We start from the raw sequence: 16,273 nt of genomic DNA on the forward strand, positions 1-16,273 counted from the left end.
GGGGGGTCACACCAACGAGTAAATTTGTATGCGTGCTCCCTTTTCCGGATGGTGATGCAAGAAGACACAGAGATTTATCCTGGTTCGGGCAAGAGAAGGCCCTACGTCCAGCGGGGGGAGAGAGTTTGTATTATCTTGCACCTAAGTGCTTGTACAGGGACGAATACAAGCGTGGTATGAAGTGTGGAGCTTTACTACGTATGAGCGTGGTCTTGTGTTGTTCTTGTGTCGTCCCCCTGTTCTATTCCTGAGTCTCTCCTTTTATAGCTCCAAGGAGAGACCCAGGGTACATGCGTAGACGCTAGAGTAGGGGTCGATAGCCGCATGGAGCGCTGACCTACTCGAGGCTTCCGTACGGCATGGCCTCGAGCCGTCCCATCTTGATAGCCTGGTGATGATTACGCATGCTCCTGCGTTCTGCCCTGCCCGCCGCCTTGCGCTGGTTCTGAGGTTGCATGCTTGTACGGTAAGGCGGCGGATCCGGCGGGGTAACTGTGATGTTGTCAGTCGACGCCCAACTTGTCCCTAGGGAGGGACCCTGTTCGGTCGAGGGTCGGACGCCGTGTAATATGCTGATATCTGGAGTGCTGACCTTAGATGTCTCGAGGGGGTCCCGATTAGACGTTCCATCCTCGTTTCCTGCGTCCTGACACGCCTTGGGTCGTTCGGTGAGAAGGCTGCAAAAAGAACGATGGGACGGAAGCCTCCCGTGGCCCATGTGTTAGGTGGGGAAGCGTCAGGTGCATTAAATGCTCCGACCCGCGTGCGCGCGTCAGGCGGCGGACAGTGTCCTTGCGCTCGACGCCCTTCGATTCGCTCGAGCCCTTTTCCGTATTCGACGACAGTTGCTGCTCGAGCCCTGGTCGACTCGCTCGACGGTACTTCCGTCTTCGAGGCTGCGGCCGTCGATAACCGCCCGTGTGTACGGACGGTTTCGTTATACGCATTGGTGAGGGTACCCCTTGTTGGTACCCTCAACAAGAGCCTATTTAGCGTAGCTCAGTTTATAGACTGAATTAAAGTAGTTTAATCTAAAATATAAATAAAGTGAGACATGTAAATGCTGATGACGTGTCTGCGACTCAGGAGCTTAGGATATAATTCTTTAAATTTAAATTATAAAATATTGTGACTTTTTTAAATATCTAAATATACTATATATTTTGATTCCTAGCAAAAATCTATGTATATAAAAAATTAAAACGAAGATACTTTCTTTATAAAAGAAGTAATATTTTAAAGCTATCTTAATTAGATAATTTTAAATCTAATTAAATTTGTAGAAAAGAGTCTCAATATTTATGAGACTGAACTTATATCATTAGAACTAGAATCATAAAAATATTTTGACAATATATTTATTTAGTATTATAGATGTTGTTACTAATTTTTTAAAAAGTTGACAAACCAAATTAACTTTAGGTGCTTGATTTATGGGATCCCTCGGTTTATTATTGGTGGTGATGGGGCTACTGAGCTTTACTGAAGCTACGAATTATAGTAGATCCAAAGAAATTCACTTCGGCCGTATTTAGTTGCCGGAGATTTTTGTAAAATGACGAAGAATTTCTACCATATTAAATCTTTCAACATATGTATAAAGTATTAAATATAAATAAAAAATAATTAATTATATAGTTGTTGTATAATTTACTACGAAATGCTAGCACTTTGAAAAAAAAATTCTTGAACTTGTTTCCCGAATAGAGAGAAAAGCGAAGGGGGGCAAATCCCTATAGGCGACTGAGAGAGAGATGCCGGAGCTTCCGGAAGTGGAGGTGGCGCGGCTGGCTCTCGAGGAGCATTGCGTCGGGAAAAGGATCGTGCGGTGCGCCGCCGCAGACGACACCAAGGTCATCGATGGGGTCGCCCCCGAACGATTGGAGGCGTCGCTGGTCGGGAGGACCATCGCCGCCGCGCGGCGCAAGGGCAAGAACATGTGGCTCGTGCTCGACTCCCCGCCGCATCCTACTTTTCAGTTCGGTCCGTCTCCGTTCTCATGTCCCCAGATTGTTTCCGTTTGGTTTCCTTACCTTACGTCGCGCGTTGGTGCGTATCTTGTTTTTGAGGTTTTTATTGTGTGGTCTTAAAGGTTAGTAATACAGAAGCCTTTTTGGTGATTTGAGAATACCTTTTCTTCCCCCTTTTCATTTCGGGTTATTGTGTCCAGGCTATTCTTGGGCTCTTTCCGTGCTGCATTCACACAACTTTACGGAGTTCCATGTGCCGACTGCCGATTTTTATTTTCCTGAAGTGTAGTGCAAATGTGTAATCTAGTGCATTTAGTTTTCCACAGTGTTCAATATTAGTTTCAGTTAAAATGCATATGTGTAATCTGTAGAATTTAGTTTTTCCACAGTGTAAATGATTGTAATGGTGCCTTGTGGGCTGTTGCAGTTTTCCCTTCTATGAATTATTTCAGAAGTCCTGATTTTTTTTTTCAAGCTGTATGTATATGAGATCTTAAACAGATGGACATAACTCTTCGTCTTTGCTACAGGCATGGCCGGGGCTATTCACATCAAAGGTGTGGAGCTTAGCAAATATAAAAGGTTTATTCTTTTCACAAATTTCATTCTTTTATGTTGCTTGTTTTAGCTTAAGGCAGCTAACACCTCTCATTTAAGAATTAGCTACATAGTTTAGAAACAGAATGGTTGGTGCTACACAGAAACAAAAGAACTATCGCGATTTTGGATTAATTCCATTTTTCATGCTATGCTGTAATAGCAGAAACATACAATTATCATTGTGGTAGTTGGTGCCAGCTGACCCACTTTGATGGTATAGAAGGTGTAAGCATGAGGGCACACAATAAAACCAAGCCTGCAGTCAGGAAAGCCTTAATCTGTACATTGGGAGTGGCAATTCTAGTTCTAGAAAATACTTTTGGACATGGTATAGCTAGATTTTTCGTGAAAACTAGTTTCAAAATACCACAGCTTTGCTTTGATTTGCATACATTTTTTACAGGTGTTTTGCATACATTTTGTTACTATGAAGCACTAATTAGTGATCGAAGTAGTGTATTGGTGACCATATCGGTGTCCAAAATGGCATCCTCTAGGAATTGAATGCCTTATTCAATAGTCATGTCCTATAATTCTCCTAAAACAATAACAATATGGTCTCAATCCTATGATAACATATAAGAAATTCCTATAGGCCATTCGAAGAAAGACACCAAATATGAATGTGTGTAAGTACAGACTGCAAGACCACCTCATGACAGGTGCTGGACGCCCGATCTTCTAGCAAGAAAAGGGATCCCTCATCCAGAGAGGTGTCATCATTTTGATCAATCTGAGGAATCCATCAACCATCCTCTCCCTTCTTGCATCTTTGCTTGGAATTTTTGGTTCAGGTTATTCCAAAGGGTAGGCCTACAGATCCTTTGCCGCTCATATTGGAGAAGAGTTCTTTGATGATTGGTGGGAGAAGATTATCCTTGCTTTGGAGGACAACTGCAGAAAGGCCTCAACTTCCTTGTGGTTCTTGGGGCTTTAGACCATTTGGAATTGAAAGCACATATAATGTGTGGATGTATTGCATTGAGTCCTTGGGTAGTATAAATAGAATACAAGACTTGGGGGTCAAGACACCTATTGAATACATATGGCAATACGGGGATTGTAGAATCCCTAACTACCAAATGTACTCTAACATCCCCCTGCAGTCATAGATAAGCATCACAGATGATTAGTGTTAGAGTAAATAGGAATAGTATCACATTGTGTACCCATGTGAGGTGTTAGTCCTATGTACCGTATATAATCAGCCTATAAGGCCCAATGCAATATGCCCAATATTCCACCAATTATTCTCTCTCATGGTATCATTCGCCTAGGTTTAGATCCTAACCATGGTATCATTTGCGTAGGTTTAGATCCTAACCCTAGCCGCTGCCGCTTCCATACTGCGTGCCCCCGGGGAGAGGTTGATCTCCGCCGGAGCAGCGCCCCTGTTTAGGCGCACGATCCTATTTATCTGGCTGTCATCATCGTTGTCGCGCAGCAGATCGGGATCTCCCCTACGTCACTACGTCATCGCCTGGCCGTCGCTGCCTTGTCCCCGGGCTCGTCACCGGCTGTCGTCGTCAGCATCTGATCTTCGTCGCTTGGAGGCAGATGGATCTCGCTCTGTCCCGTGCCGCCGTGGTGGCGGCTAGGGTCGGCCGCATGCCTCGACCCCGCGCTGCCATGGAGGCAGCTAGATCCAGCGTGTCACTGTTGTCGGGCGGATCTGCCCATCTCCACCATGTCGATCCACGTCAGCGCCTTCGACCCCGCGCGTCCGCCATGTTGTCTCGCTAGGTACACCTGATCTCCTACTGTTGTATCTTTTTGGTTTGCTCGGTCAATCGGGATTGAGTAGCCCACCGCCCGTCGACTCGAGTGTTCCACTCCAACATCGGCATCGACTTCATCGACACCATCGCTGAGTATTATGTGCATCTTCTCCCAGTAACAGGGCTGTTACTGGGTCACCTCATCAGGCCACAGCATCGCCGCTTGTGTGTCAGCTTTGTCGTTGCATCTACATCGTCGTCACCTTTGCATCGACGAATGTGCTACACAATCCCTACTGCGCCATCCGTCTGCACAAGGTCTTCGTCTTGCTGATTGGGTCTTCGTCATCAAGCTGTCGCTACCCATATCATCGTTGAGATCTGCTCACCGACGCGTCTTCTCATAGATTTCTTCTTCGTCTAGCACAACCACATGATTGGGGCCCTCTCCCCTGTACGACCAGTATTGGCAACACCGATAGTGCTTTCGACCCCGACGCGTTGCTAGATCTGGCAAATCTAGCTACGCCTTGGTGCTCAGGCGGCTTGACTGTGATAGTAATACACTTGATACTGGGATTACAGTAGGGTTACACATATATAGAGAAGGAGAGGGCAGCCCAAAGGGCCTGGCCAGCCTGGAGGAGGCGGCGTGTACAGGTAGGAAGTAAATAGGGAGTAAATACTCTTAACACCCCCCGCAGACGGAACGTCGTTGGAGCGAACGTTCAGGCTGGAGTGAAAATCCTTGAAGACCGAGGAGGGAGCCCCTTGGTGAAGACATCGGCGAACTGCGACATGGTGGGAACATGGAGCACGCGGACAGCCCCAAGGGCAACCCGTTCCGAACGAAGTGGAGGTCAATCTCCATGTGCTTGGTGCGCTGATGTTGGATGGGGTTGGTGGAGAGGTAGGCAGCGCTGACGTTGTCGCAGTAGACGAGGGAGGCAGAGGCTAGCGGTTAATGCAGCTCTTGAAGGAGTTGGCGCAACCATGAGGCTTCGGCAACACCGTTGGCGACAACACGGTATTTGGCCTCAGCGCTAGAGCGCGAGACAGTGGGTTGTCGCTTAGATTACCAGGAGACGAGGCTGCCACCGAGGAAGACAGCGTAGCCGGAGGTAGAGCGTCGGGTGTCGGGGTAGCCCGCCCAGTCAGCGTCGGTGTACATAACGAGCTGCATCGGAGCCGAGCGCGGAATGACAAGACCGAAGTCAAGAGTTCCTTGAAGGTAGCGGAGGATCCGCTTGGCAACAACAAGGTGGTCTTCCCGAGGATCATGCATGTACAGGCAGAGTTATTGAACAGCGTACACGATGTTAGGCCGAGTGAAGGTCAAATACTGAAGTGCACCCGCAAGGCTGCGGTATGCTGTAGGATCAGCAACGGTAGGACCAGCAGCAGCGGAGATCTTAGCACAAGTATCAACAGGGGTGGAGCATGGCTTGCAGTCGCTCATGCCATGGCGAGCGAGAATGTCCAGGGTGTACTGTCGCTGTGAAAGGAATAGAGTGTCAATGCCATCCACATATAGGAGCAGATAGACTGTCTCAGTTCACGCTGGTAGAGAAAAGTGAGGTGTCAGACTTGGCTTCGGTGAATCCAAGAGACAGCAGGAAGGAGACGAACCGGTTGTACCATGCACGCGGGGCTTGCTTCAGACCGTAGAGGGACTTGTTGAGTTTGCAAACATGTCCAGGAAGAGCAGGATCAACGATCAACAAAGCCAGTGGGCTGAGAGCAGTATACTGTTTCTGACAGTGTTCCGTGAAGAAAGGCGTTCTTCACGTCAGCTGATGTATCAACCAGTCCTAGGAGTGAGCCAAGGTGAGGACTGTGTGAACCGTAGCGGGCTTGACAATAGGGCTGAAAGTTTCATCATAATCAACCCCGGGTCGTTGAGTGAACCCACGAAGTACCCAACGAGCCTTATATCTGTCCAAAGACCCATCTGCATGAAATTTGTGCTTGAAAATCCACTTTCCGGTGACAACATTGGTCTTGGCAGGACGAGGAACGAGATACCAGTTATGATTATCTGAGAGAGCGGCATACTCCGCTTCCATGGCCTGACGCTAGTGGAGGTCGGCGAGAGCGTCGCGGCAGGACCGCGGCAATGGGGACAGGACCTTGGTGTGCAGACCAAAGCGAGGCTGCTGGTACCCAATTTTCCTGTAGGTCGCCATGCCATGAGAGTTGGTGACCGGAAGGATGGGAACAACACCGGAAGTGAAGGACCGCTTTTGACATAGCGCGGTGGAGATGGGACGATGCCAGAGCGTCGAGGAGGTGGAGGAGCCCCAGGGAGGGGCTCGGTCGGCGAGCTGGGTGCAGGGGCACGCCGGCTGTAGACATGTACAACAGGCGGCTTGGTGAACGCCGGGGGTGCTGGTAGCGGGGCAGGCGCCTGAGGCTCCTGAACAGGAGGTGCTACGGTCACCTGTACAGGTGGCTGTACAACCTGCAGAGGGGCAGGCACCTGTACAGCAGGTACAGGGGGCTGTACAGGAGGCACAGATGGCACCTGAACTGCAAGTACAGGGGCCGGCCTGGGCACAGGAAGAACCGGTGGAGGCCCAGGTGATGGCAGAGGACCAGCAATGCTGTGAGTACCTGCAGACAGATAGGGAACCGACGAGGAGTCGTCATGAGTTAGAAAATCAAGCTCGGTGGTGGATGGGGATGGCCGCCGGAGGGAGAAGGGGAATGTTGTTTCATCAAAAACAACGTGGCGGGAGATGATGACACGATTGGTGGTGAGGTCGAGACACCAGTAGCCCTTGTGGTCCAGAGAGTAACCGAGGAAAGTGCATAGAGTAGAGCGTGGGGCAAGCTTGTGTGGAGTGGTGGAGGTGAGGTTGGGGTAGCAAGAGCATCCAAAAGTCCAGAGATCATGATAGGTGGGAAGAGTGCCGTGGAGGGCAAAGAAGGGGGTGCTCATGTTCAAGGTTTTGGTGGGGAGGCGGTTTATAAGGTGGGTGGCTGTGGCGAGAGCATCAGCCCAATATGAGGGCAGCATGGATGCTTGGAACAGCAGGGTGCGAGTGACATTGTTGGCGGTCCGAAGCATGCGTTGGGCTTTACCGTTCTGCTGTGAGGTATATGGGCATGACATGCGGAGGGAGATGCCCTTAGGAACAAAGAGCGAGACACGGAGTTGTCAAACTCATGGCCATTGTCACATTGCACGGCTTTGATGTGGCACCCAAACTGAGTAAGCACATAAGCAAAGAAATTTGAGAGCACAAAAAAGGTGTCGGATTTCAAGCGAAGAGGAAATGTCCAAAGAAAATGTGAACGATCATCAACAATAACTAAATAATATTTAAATCCGGATACAATGGTGACGGGAAGTCCACAGATGACAATGGATTAAATCAAAATTGTTGGTTGCTCTAGACAGGGAACTAGTAAAGGGCAGGCGAACATGACACCCATGTTGGCAAGCATGACAGAGAGAGTCATCAGCAGGCTTGCTGCAAATGATGGAGGAGGACTGAGTGAGACTCTAAAGGGCAGCTTTGCCAGGGTGGCCGAGGTGACGATGCCAAGTAGCTGGAGAAGGAGTCGCCACCAGAGCACAGGGACTGAAGGACGAAGACGGGAGTTGCAGGGTGTAGAGGGGCCCCGAGCTGTTACATCGAAGGAGGACGTTCCTGGGACGTAGATCGTTCACATAAACACCAAGAGGGTCAAACTCAATAGAAACAAGATTGTCAGTGGTGAACAGTCTTACAGAGAGAATGTTTTTTATAATATCGGGGGCAACTAGAACATTGTTAAGATGAAAAGGACCAAGGAGAGTGGAGTAGCCAGCGCCAATGACTAGTAAGGTGGCTCCATTGCCCACAATAATGGAAGAAGGGAAGGAAGAGGAAGGAGACATGGTAACCATACTGGGAGGTGGCTCCCGAATCGACGACCCAGTCCGAGGGGCTGGGTGGCGGGGTGAGGGAGACGGTGTTGAAGGCGCTGTCAAGGGCTTGGGGATCCCATGGAGACCATGCAGGAGAAGGTGCCGGGGCAGGCGCCTGGTAGTAGGCTGCTGATGCCGGCGAGTAGAACGTGCCAGGGGTAGCAGCACCAGCCATTAGGGCCTGCTGAGGGAGAGGACCAGTGTGAGGTGGTGGACTGCGAGGACCCCCGGGGGAGGACCCAGGCCACATGTGGATGGATCCTGTCCAAGGGTTTAGGAAGGAGGGCCACTGTTGTCCTCCAGCCAGGCTGCTGGACGAGCCACCTTGGCCGCGACCACCACGGCGACGTCGACCACGGCCGCTGTGGCTGCCAGACTGAGGCCCCCCAGCAGCCGGTGGGGGGGCGCGGGGCAGCAGGCAGAGTTGGTGCAAGCGGCCTGGTGGACGCAGAGGCGACGAGGGCTGAAGGGGGCGCCGTAGGAGGCGCCATGTTGAGCTCAGCTAGGCGCAGGTCGGCCCGGACGTTGGCGAAGGAGGGGAAGGGGCGCTGCTGAGTGACGAGCTGTGACATGAACTGGAAGCGCTCGTTGAGTCCGCGCAAGATGTTCAGCACAAGGGTACGGTCCGTGATGGGTCGCCAAGATCGGCAAGAGCATTAGCCATACCCATCATCCAGCGGTAGTAGTCGTCGATGGAGCGCGCGCCCTAGGATAGGGTGCGAAATTCGGCGTCGAGGAGCATGGCCCAGGACTCGGCGGTTGTTGAGGAACTATTGTTCGATCCCAAGCCAGGCCGCTCGAGCAGTGATGCCATCGCGCTCATGGATGATGTCCAGAAGGTTGCCGGAGATGGTGTTGAACAGCCATGAGACAACCACGCAGTCCATGTGCGACCAGGCGGGATCGGCGGGGCGAGCAACATCACTGAGGACGTGGTTCTTCAGTTCAAAGCGGCCGAGGACGAGAAGGACGTAGCCACGCCACTTTGAATAGTTGGAGGACTGCATGTCAAGGGTGATGGGCACCAAATTCTTGATGCTCTGGATGGCCGCGGCTTGACTGTGCAAGTGAGCAATCGCCGCAGCTTCTGAGGAGGCGGAGAGGCCATCGTCGTCCGGAAGAGCGTCGTCGTCCGTGCCAGAGTCGGGGTGGAGGCGCGCACGGAGGTCTGCGGCCTGCTGCTCCAGGGCGGCGGCCTGCGCGCGCTCCTGGTCGAGAGCAGCTGCGGCGACGCAGACATGTTCCTGAGCAGCGGCAACCGATTTGAGGAGGTCGGCCTCCTCCTGGAGCTGCTGGCTGCGCTTAGCATTGGAGTCGCGCAGGGAGGAAGCTTCTTCTTCCAGGGATTTGGCGGCAGCAAGGGCCTCGTCGTGGAGAAGGGCCATGGTGGAGGCCGCGGAGGCGCTGGAGAGGGAGCCGCCGGGGGCGCAGGGGTGGGGCGCAGTCGCCGAGGGGGTTGCGGGGGCCATGGGCGCAACAGCCACCGAGGAGCGGGCGCACGGCCGAAGGGGCAGGCGCTGCGACCGAGCGGGCACGTGCGCGACTGATAGGACGGGCGCAACAACCGAGCAGGCGCGGGCGTGACTGATAGGGCTGCGCGCGACAATCAAGCAGCTGGGCGCGTGCGCCTAAAGGAAAACAGAGGAGGGGGCGGAAGCAGGGGAGTGGGCGGGAGGGGAGAGAGAGGCCCATGGTGAATTTAAGCTGATACCATGATAGTAATATACTTGATACTGGGATTACAGTAGGGTTACACATATATAGAGAAGGAGAGGGCAGCCCAAAGGGCCTGGTCAGCTTGGAGGAGGAGGCGTGTACAGGTAGGAAGTAAATAGGGAGTAAATACTCTAACAGACTACATCGACTTCGGCATCGGCCCTCCCGTTTCCACCCTGTTTGCCTTGATTGCGTCGTCACCTTTCTTCTACGTCTATGATGGCCCTAAGTGCATAGACTTTGGCATCACCCCCTCCCATGACGACTGCCTCGACTCGTCTCCGTCGTTACCATGACGCTCCTTGTGTGCCTGTAGCTCCATCGACACGACAACCCGACCACAACTACGTTGACCTCGGCCATCTTCAGCACGACTTTTGTGACCACGGCTACTGCGCCCTCACGTTCGGCTACCTCGACATCAGCATAAAGGGCTACCACCTTGCATGAGGACTAATCAGCTTCTTCTCCAGCCATAGCATACGTGGTGCATCGACTATTATGACTGCGGGGGGATGTTTGCCTTATCAGCTTCTTCTCCAGCTGTCTGCAACGCTCCCTCTGTGAGTGCGGGGGGATGTTACTTGTTAGAGTAAATAGGAATAGTACCACACTGTGTACCCACGTGAGGTGTTAGTCCTATGTACCCAATATAATCAGCCCATAAGGCCCAATGCAATATATCCAATATTCCACCAATTATATTTTCCTTCAATTAGACTAGAGAAGAAGTCGAATACTAACATCCTTTGTAGTTGCAGATGCTGCAACTGGAGTAGGAATTGACAAGTAGCTCATGAGGATGATAACCCTTTTAGTCTCTGAAGTAGCCTAGGTTGAGGTGGACGTGGTCGAAGCCATGGAGGGAGGCACAAACCCGAAACATCAATACAGGCACATGAGTACACATAATCACCTGCTTCCCACCAACAACTGCGTCAGGACAGAGCTGGCTGGATGGCGAAGGTAGACCGGGCTGCTCAGACGTATCGACAAGTGCTCACAGCTCATGTCATCGATTTGCTGCATTGGCGGTGACGTCACGGAGGTGGTAGCAGTAGGCACAGATTTGGATTAAGAGTTGGTGTGACGAGGATCAGCAGTATGGGTGGTGCCAGCCTAGATAGGCGATGCCGAGAAAGATGCTTTGCCCATTACCAGTTTCTTGGGGAGAGAGACCATTCAATTTTTGAGAGTTTGCCACCCAGGTTGACACACCCCCGTTTTTTCATTGAGCCTTGGGGCGGCGCAAAGTTTTAATTTCCATTTACGACAATGTGAGGCCCACCCCCCTTTTTGTGGCAAGCGGGCAACCGCCTTTCCCAAAGGGCACCACCCGGGCTTCCTCGGAACCCATGTGCTCATTTTCAGGGGCCACCACCATTATTACCCCGGGGGGGGGGGGGGGATCTCTTGCTATAGGAAAATTGTGTATAATGTGTGTGTTACAATTAGCTTGCGCCTCCCCTATTGGGCTGGCTGTTGGCCTCCTCAGGCCCATGTACTCTGCTATATGTATGTGTGTATCCCCCTGTAATCAACTCAATTATCTAATACAGTTGGCCAGTTCGGCCTTCATGGTATCAATCGCCTGATCGGGTCCTGTCGACCCCTTCACGTGCTTCCGCTCCCTTCGTGTGCCGCGCCCCCTCCTCGGGCTGCGCCCGACTCCTCACGCGCCCGCCTCCTCGCGCGCTGTGAGAGTTATCGCCGTGCGCAGCCTCCCATGCGCGCGCGTGCCTCCTTCTCCTTGCTCCGCCGCCCTCCATGACTTCTTCCCTCTCACCCGCCTCCTCTGGAGATGCTGCTGCCTCCGCGGCTCAGCGTCGCGATGAAGCCCTCGCCGCGGCCAAGATCCTGGAAGAAGAAGCCGCCTCCGTCCACGCCAATAACGTCGAGCGCCGCCAGCAACTTCAGGAGGAAATTGACCTCCTCAAGACCGCTGCTGCTGCCCAGGAGCGCGTTTGCGCCGCCGCTGCCGCCCTTGCTGCGGAGCGTGCGCAGGCGGACGTTCTGGAGCAGCAGGCAGCGGCCCTCCGCGAGCGTCTTCGCGCCGAGGCTCTCCGGGACGATGACGACCGCTCCGTCTACTCCGAAACTGAAGCTGTCGCCCATCTGCACCGTCAAGCTGCTGCAGTGCAGAACATCCGCAACCTGGTGCCCATCGTCCTCGACATCCAGTCCTCCAACTATTCCAAGTGGCGCGAATACCTCCTCCTCACCCTTGGCCGGTATGCCCTGAAGGATCATGTCCTTAGCGACAACCCTCCGCTCGATGATTCGGCCTGGGCGTGCATGGATTATGTGGTCCTCTCATGGCTGTTCAACAGTATCTCTCCGGACCTCCTGGACATCGTCCACGAACATGGCGGCACCACTGCTCGGGCTGCCTGGCTCGGGATCGAGCAGCAGTTCCTGAACAACCGTGAGTCTCGGGCTCTGCTCCTTGACGCGGAGTTCCGCAACCTCTCTCAAGGGGTGCTCTCCGTCGACGAGTACTGCCGCAAGATGAAGAGCAAGGCTGACGCCCTCGCAGATCTTGGCGAACCTGTCAACGACCGCACCCTGGTGCTGAATGTCTTGCGGGGCCTCAACGAGCGTTTTCAATTCATGTCTCAGCTCGTCACACACCAGCGCCCGTTCCCCTCCTTCGGCGACGTCCATGCTGATCTTCGCTTGGCTGAGCTCAACATGGCCCCGCCCTCGGTGCCTCCTTCCGCTCTCGTCGCTTCCTCGACCAGCAGGCCGCCTACCTCCTTGACAGCACCCGCTCGCACTCCCCCAGGCCATCCTTTCCCTGGGGGCACCTCCTCTGGTGGTGGTCGTGGCCGGCGCCGCCGCGGTGGGCGTGGCCAAGGTGGTTCCCAGGGCGCCCAGGACGGCCAGAACAGTCCGCACGGCGGCTCCCAGTGGCCGTCCCTCTTCAACCCATGGACAGGCTCCATCCAAATGTGGCCTGGTGGCCCTCGCGCTCCTTCTCTACGTTCCGGCTTTCCGCAGCACCACCAGCAGGCCCACATGGCCGGTCTGCACCATCAGCAGGCCCTCATGGCTGGGCATCATCACCCTGCCATGGCGCCACTCCCTCTGCAACATGCTGCTCCACCCCCAGCAGGCCTTGGTATGCAGCAGCCCCCTGTTTGGAGCCCCTGGGATCCGCAGTCCCTCGCCAACGCGTTCAGCACGGTGACACTCACCCCTCCGGGCAACTCCGACTGGGTTGTTGACTCTAGAGCCACCTCCCATATCGCCTCCAGTCCTGGTATGGTCACTCCCTCATCCTCTTCTGTTTTTCCCTCCTCCATTGTTGTTGGCAACGGCGCCACTCTTCCTGTAGTTGGCACTGGTTACTCGACCCTCCCGGGTCCCTTTACAATCATGTTTCCAATGAATTTGACCCTGCTAGTATCTCTGTGAAGGACCTTCGCACCAGGGCCACCCTCCTTCAATGTAACAGCTCGGGACCCCTCTACACCCTGCAGCTTCCATCGACTCCTACTGGACCTTGTGCCCTCATCACCACTCCTTCCTCGACCGACTGGCACCGTTGTCTCGGCCACCCTGGCAAGGACGCCCTACAGAGCCTCGCCCGGACCTCTTCCATCATCTGCAGCACCCCTGGCGATGCTCCTTTATGTCATGCATGTCAACTCGGTCGACATGTTCGCTTACCCTTTTCTTCCTCTGTCTAGGGCTTCCAAACCCTTTGATTTAGTTCATTGTGATCCGTGGACCTCCCCTGTTCCTAGTGTATCCGGATTTAAATATTATCTAGTAATTCTTGATGATTACTCTCATTTTCTATGGTTTTTTCCTCGTCGTCTCAAGTCTGAGACTTTTTCCTGTCTCTCTAATTTTTTCACCTACGTTCTCACTCAATTCGGTTGCACTATTAAGGCATTTCAATGTGATAATGGTCGTGAGTTCGATAACAACACCTCCCGCGCTTTCTTCCTTGCCAAGGGTGTCGTCTTGCGCATGTCTTGCCCATACACCTCGCAGCAAAACGACAAGGCTGAACGTATTCTCCGCACCACCAACAACATCATTCGCACTCTCCTCTTCCAAGCGTCTATGCCCCCCTCTTATTGGGCTGACGCCCTCACCACTGCTACTCTCCTCAATCGTCTCCCCACCAAGACCCTCAACATGTCCACTTCTCATTTTGCTCTCTATGGTACTCTTCCCTCCTACCATGAGCTTCGGGTCTTTGGCTGCACGTGCTATCCCAACCTTACTGCTACCACACCACACAAACTCGCCCCACGGTCCACTCTGTGCGTTTTTCTTGGCTACTCCACCGATCACAAAGGATATAGGTGTCTTGATCTAGCCACTAATCGTGTCATCATCTCTCGTCACGTTGTGTTTGACGAATCCTCCTTCCCCTTTTCCCACCAACGTCCCTCACCTCCTCCTACTGATCTTGATTTTCTAACTAATGCTGCACCTCTCCAAGCTATTTCTACTCCTGCAGGTAACCCCAACACTCCCTGTGCTGGTCCTGTTTCACCAGCCCAGGAAATTCAGGCGCCTCCGCTGCCTCAGGAGGAACTCCAGGAGGTGCCCCTGGTACCCCAGACGCGCGTACGGATGCCACGGGCTCCTGCTGTGTCCAGCGCAGTCCAGGATTCCCCGGTGCAGCAAGCGCCTGCTGTGCTGGGCCCCCAGGCGCCCCAGGTAGTGTCCCAGCCGCTGCCCCCCCCAGCGGCCTCATTTCAGCGGCCGCCGGTCGTCAACGTCTACACACGGCGCGCTCCCCCAGCAGCAGCCCTGCTGCCCCTACTCGGCCGCCAATCGTCCACGTCTACACGCGGCGCGCTCCTCCACCGGCATTCCCCCCTTCACCGACTCCTGCTGCTCCTACTCGACGCTCTAGCATCATTCCTTCCCCAACACGCTTCGTGAAGGATGCTCCTCCTGTTGGTGTTGTTCCCATCCCACCGCTCGTCAACACCCACAGCATGATGACCCGTGGAAAGGCTGGTTTCCAGCAACCTCGCCTTGGCCTCCATGCTGAGGCTATCTCACCCATCCCACGATCATGCCGCGACGCCCTCACTGATCCTCATTGGCGCCAGGCCATGGAAGAAGAGTATGCTGCACTCATGGATAATCACACTTGGGATCTTGTCCCTCGACCCAACACAGCAAATGTAGTCACCGGCAAATGGATTTTCAAGCATAAATTTCGCGCTGATGGGACTTTGGACAGATACAAGGCTCGCTGGGTCCTCCGTGGCTTTACCCAACGTCCCGGTATTGACTACGATGAGACGTTCAGCCCTGTGGTCAAGCCGGCTACTATTCATACTGTCCTCACTTTGGCTCATTCTCGGCAATGGCCAATTCATCTACTCAATGTGAAGAATGCCTTCCTCCATGGGACACTGTCTGAGACTGTCTATTGCTCGCAGCCCACTGGTTTTGCAGATTCTACTCATCCTGCTCATGTGTGCAGACTTAACAAGTCCCTGTATGTGTATGGACTTAAACAGGCGCCACGGGCATGGCACAACTGCTTGGCCTCCCATCTGCTTTCCCTGGGGTTCACTGAAGCCAGATCAGATACATCATTGTTCATTTTTCACCGAGGCACCGAGACAACTTACTTGCTCCTCTATGTGGATGACATTGTCCTGAAAGCATCCTCACAGCAGCTCTTCCACCGTGTTATTGAGGCTCTGAAAAAGGCATGTGCTATGAAGGATCTTGGTCCGCTTCATCACTTCCTTGGCATGCACGTTGAGCAGCAGGGCGACTCCCTCTTTCTCTCTCAACGGCAGTACACTTTGGACATCATCACCCGAAATGGCATGAGTGATTGCAAGCCTTGTTCCACCCCGGTCGACACTTGTGCCAAGGTCTCTGCCTCTGGTGGCCCCTCTGTTGCAGATCCTACAGCAAGTACTTGACCTTCACCAGGCCAGACATTGCATATGCCGTCCAACAAATCTGCCTCCACATGCACGATCCTCGAGAAACTCATCTCGCTGCTGCCAAAAGGATCCTTCGCTACCTCAAGGGCACGTTGGACTATGGCCTGGTCATTCCGAGGTCATCTCCGTCACAGCTCACTGTCTACACCGACGCTGACTGGGCTGGCTGTCCAGACACCCGCCGTTCTACCTCGGGCTATGCAGTCTTCCTCGGCAGCAGCCTCGTCTTCTGGTCATCCAAGCGGCAGCCCACCGTCTCCCGCTCCAGTGCGGAGGCTGAATACCGTGCAGTTGCAAATGGCGTTGCTGAAGCTACCTGGCTACATCAACTCCTCCAGGAACTTCATCACCCCATGTCATCAGCCTGCCTCGTCTATTGCGACAATGTCAGCGCCGTCTACCTCTCCACCAACC

At 53.5% G+C, this 16,273-nt stretch overlaps 1 protein-coding gene across 2 annotated transcripts in view; it reads left to right on the forward strand.

The window, feature by feature from the left end:
• LOC110437057 (formamidopyrimidine-DNA glycosylase-like) overlaps nt 1,676-16,273 on the forward strand; it is a 23,740-nt gene continuing 9,142 nt past the window's right edge. The window contains exons 1-2 of one of the 2 annotated variants that reach the window (XM_021465163.1): nt 1,676-1,983; nt 2,501-2,552. In XM_021465163.1, coding sequence (XP_021320838.1) covers nt 1,755-1,983; nt 2,501-2,552 — 281 coding nt within the window. In that variant the 5' untranslated portion in view covers nt 1,676-1,754. The remainder of the gene's footprint in view (nt 1,984-2,500; nt 2,553-16,273) is intronic. The other variant, XM_021465162.1, reaches the window with a different exon arrangement.

The sequence above is a fragment of the Sorghum bicolor genome, chromosome 7, assembly GCF_000003195.3.
Source record: "Sorghum bicolor cultivar BTx623 chromosome 7, Sorghum_bicolor_NCBIv3, whole genome shotgun sequence".
Taxonomy (NCBI): Eukaryota; Viridiplantae; Streptophyta; class Magnoliopsida; order Poales; family Poaceae; genus Sorghum; species Sorghum bicolor.